The 3,169-nt window shown below is 65.9% G+C and overlaps 1 protein-coding gene across 2 annotated transcripts in view; it reads left to right on the top strand.

Moving 5' to 3' along the window:
- VPS37C (vacuolar protein sorting 37 homolog C (S. cerevisiae)) overlaps positions 1-3,169 on the top strand; it is a 13,162-nt gene that overhangs the window by 9,680 nt on the left and 313 nt on the right. For both annotated transcript variants that reach the window (XM_006768168.2, XM_006768166.2), the window contains exons 2-3: positions 1,261-1,359; positions 2,551-2,722. In XM_006768168.2, the coding sequence (XP_006768231.1) occupies positions 1,267-1,359; positions 2,551-2,722 (265 nt within the window). In that variant the 5' untranslated portion in view covers positions 1,261-1,266. The remainder of the gene's footprint in view (positions 1-1,260; positions 1,360-2,550; positions 2,723-3,169) is intronic.

Here is a 3,169-nt window from a genome sequence, read left to right as displayed (position 1 = left end):
GGGTGTGGTTGGGCCTGTCCGTTCCTCTCTTCACCTTTTGTGACCCTCGGAGGTGCCTGTCCCTTTCTGTGACAGATGGGGAAATGGAGGCGGCCTCTGTCCGGCCAGCATGTTCTCAGCAGCGATGTCACTGGCCACCGTGGCACTGGATGTAGCACTTCCTCTAATCCCACCTCCTCTGCTTTCTCGATCGCTTCCCTCTCAAGCCCGCATGCCTGTCGCAGGTGTGACATGAAGGCAGAGAGGCATGCGACGTGCCTGTGACAGCGGAGGGGCCGTCGGCCTAGGTGCCCCACCTGAGGCGCGCTGCTCCTGCCGCCAGGCGCCACCCCCAGAAGCTGCCCTGGCTGTCACCGGGGCCCAGAGCACCCCGTTGGCCGAGTCGGGGCGGACTCACTGGACCGGCACCGGGGCGGGGTGTGGGGGACTGCAGCTTCCCCAGCGTCAGAATCTTCAGGACACGAGCGGCCTTGGGAGTGAGCAGACCAACACGAAGGCAGGCTCTGCAGCACCTTCTAGAAAAGTTAGACAGATCAGCACAGCACCCAGCGAGCCGTGGGTGTTCTGTGTGCGCCTCCTCCTCCTGGCCCCGGGTCTGGCTGTGGGCCTTGTCATGCAGACGGTCTGTGGGTGTCCCCCGGGCAGATGGTGGCTCTTCGCCAGAGCATCGCGCTGTGCAGGTCGCTGTTTCTCTTCCTCCTGGCTGCCTGGGAAGCCAGTCGGCGAATTGTTTCCCTGTCGTGATGAGGACGTGAACGTGACAGTCCGTTGTGGCATGTGGGGAGGATGGCATTTCAGAGAACCCCGAGGGGACCCAAGGCTGCCGGTGCCTACATGTAACCAGCGGCGGTGTTGGGGGCTGTGCTGGCGCAGCCAGCCAGGCCCGGGTGAGGGTGGAGGTATTCCTGGTCCGGATGGAGATAGACACATGCCAGGGTGGGCGCTGGCATCACCTGGGGCCAGTTTCTCCCCGCCCCTGGCTGCGGCGCTCTCTGCTCGCCTCTCCCATCTGCTCCTCGGGGAGCGCCATCTGTGCTCCCTCTGGCTGCTGAGTGCATTCTCACGTCCCGCTGGCCATGTTTGGGCGGAAGGAGCAGCTCCTTGGTCTCCCTGGGGAGAGGCTGGGCAGGGCGGCAGGAGCACAGGAAATGGGACCCCTGCCCCCCTGGAGCCGCCCTGGCGGGGAGCACCCTCAGGAAGCTCGTCTGTCTGCACCCCGCCAGCTTCTCCCCTCACATCAGCACCGTCCTGTGTCCACAGGGAGCGATGGAGACCCTGAAAGACAAGACCCTGCAGGAGCTGGAGGAGATGCAGAACGACCCGGAGGCCATCGACCGGCTGGCCCAGGAGGCCCCTGAGGTAGAGGGAGGCCCGCAGAGGGCACCCAGGCGCTTGAGAACGCTGGCTGGCTGGGAGTTGGGCCAAGTTCATCTCCCTTTCTGTGGCCTTCCCCCTGGTTGGGACCCAACCGGAGACTCCCCTGAAATGTCAGCCCAGTTCCCGGGGCTCCTGGGAGTTTGGAGTCCAGGGCCCCTAATCTGTCCTCCTGGGGATAAAGAGCGCCCTCCCATCTGCTGCCCAGCTGGGATGTCACCAGTTATAAAGGGCTTCCCATGTCGTGAAGGGCCTGCCTGCCCTCCTGGCTCTGGCCCTGTGGCTCCCCCGCCAGGTAGGAGAGGGCAGCGCCGGACGTGGCCACGGAGCTCAGGTGCCGTTGCCCTGGGTGTTGGTGCCACCTGGTGCTGGAGGGGGATTGTCCCCCGTCTCAGGGTGGGGGCTCTGACTCTTCGCCCTCATCTTGGTAAAGACGATTCCCCGGCAAATGGGCAGGGCTTCTGGTCACCGCAGGTCCAGCCAGGGTTCCTGTGGCTGCCACCTCAGGCTGGTGGCCAGGACTGGGCTGAGGGCGAAGCGCCGCCCAGCTTGGGGAAGTGCCTTCCCAGGGCATGTCCAGGGCAGAGGTTGGCATTAGGTCGCCTTTTGGTGGGAGTCCTCTGGCCGTAGGGACTCCCCTATGGTTCTTGGGGGCCCCTCTGTTCGCTCATCTGCACAGTTCTCTGCAGGACACACGTGGCCCAGGAGGCAGGGGCATCCCCCGAGTCAGTGCCGCGGTCTGTTCCTGGCTCACTCGCCCTCAGAGTCACTGACTTGGGGCCTGTGGTCTGGCCTGGGCCACCTTAGTCCGCCTCAGAGCAGGTGGCTGACTCTGAATCCTGTGGGAAAGTGTTGGGGCTCTTGGTCCCTTCCCTCCTGGAAAGTCTGGGGCTTTTCCTATAAATTGGTCCTCCACCACCCTCCTGCTCTGCTCAGTCCACGGTGCGCTGTCCTGGGCCTTGGGCCAGCTGTGGCCTTGGGCCAGTGTCCCACGTGTCTCCACCACACCGGCCGATGGGCCAGAATTCGGGAGGTGCCGGTGGAGGCCGGCTCAGGGGTGAGCCCAGGTCCTTTGGCACTCGCCGCCGGCTGAGCTCTGCGATTCCCCGGAGGCCCTGGGCCAGCCTGCCGCCTGCTGGGCGGGGTGGTTCTCAGGCCAGGTGTCCTGTCCCTCAGGTCCAGGACCTGCAGCTGGAGCGGGAGATGGCGCTGGCCACCAACCGCAGCCTGGCCGAGCGGAACCTGGAGTTCCAGGGCCCCCTGGAGATCAGCCGCTCGAATCTCTCGGACAAGTACCAGGAGCTCCGGAAGCTTGTGGAACGGTGCCAGGAGCAGAAGGCCAAGCTGGGTAGGGTGGCTGATGGAGCAGCCCGGTCAGGGTGGGCCTGGGCGAGCTGCTGGGGTCCCGGTCAGGGCGGGCCTGGGCGAGCTGCTGGGAAGCCTGGGAGAGTGGAGCCCGCTCGCCCCCAGGGCAGGAGGGCCCAGTGACTCTGGCCGTGCTTTCCTCACTGTCGCCCTGGAGGGTGGTCCGGCTGTGACTCATTTCATAGGTGATACCAGGAGGCTGTTGGCTGGAGCTGGGGCTGGGATTTGAACCCGGAGAGCGCGCCCTGCGCTGCCACGGCTGTCGGGGGGCCAGCTCCGCTCTGCGCTCTACAGAGCCAGGCGGCTTCCTTGTCCTGGGACCGCTGTGAGGGTGGGAGGCGCCTCCTGGCCTGGACCGCGAGGCTCGGTGCTCGGACGGCGCAGTGACTCCCCCGAGAGGCAGAGCAGGGCCGGGGCTGGGCCCGCTGAG

This window comes from Myotis davidii, unplaced genomic scaffold (genome assembly GCF_000327345.1).
Source record: "Myotis davidii unplaced genomic scaffold, ASM32734v1 scaffold2863, whole genome shotgun sequence".
Taxonomy (NCBI): Eukaryota; Metazoa; Chordata; class Mammalia; order Chiroptera; family Vespertilionidae; genus Myotis; species Myotis davidii.
The sequence above is the reverse complement of the archived record's forward strand: the minus strand, read 5'-3'. Positions and strand labels throughout refer to the sequence as shown.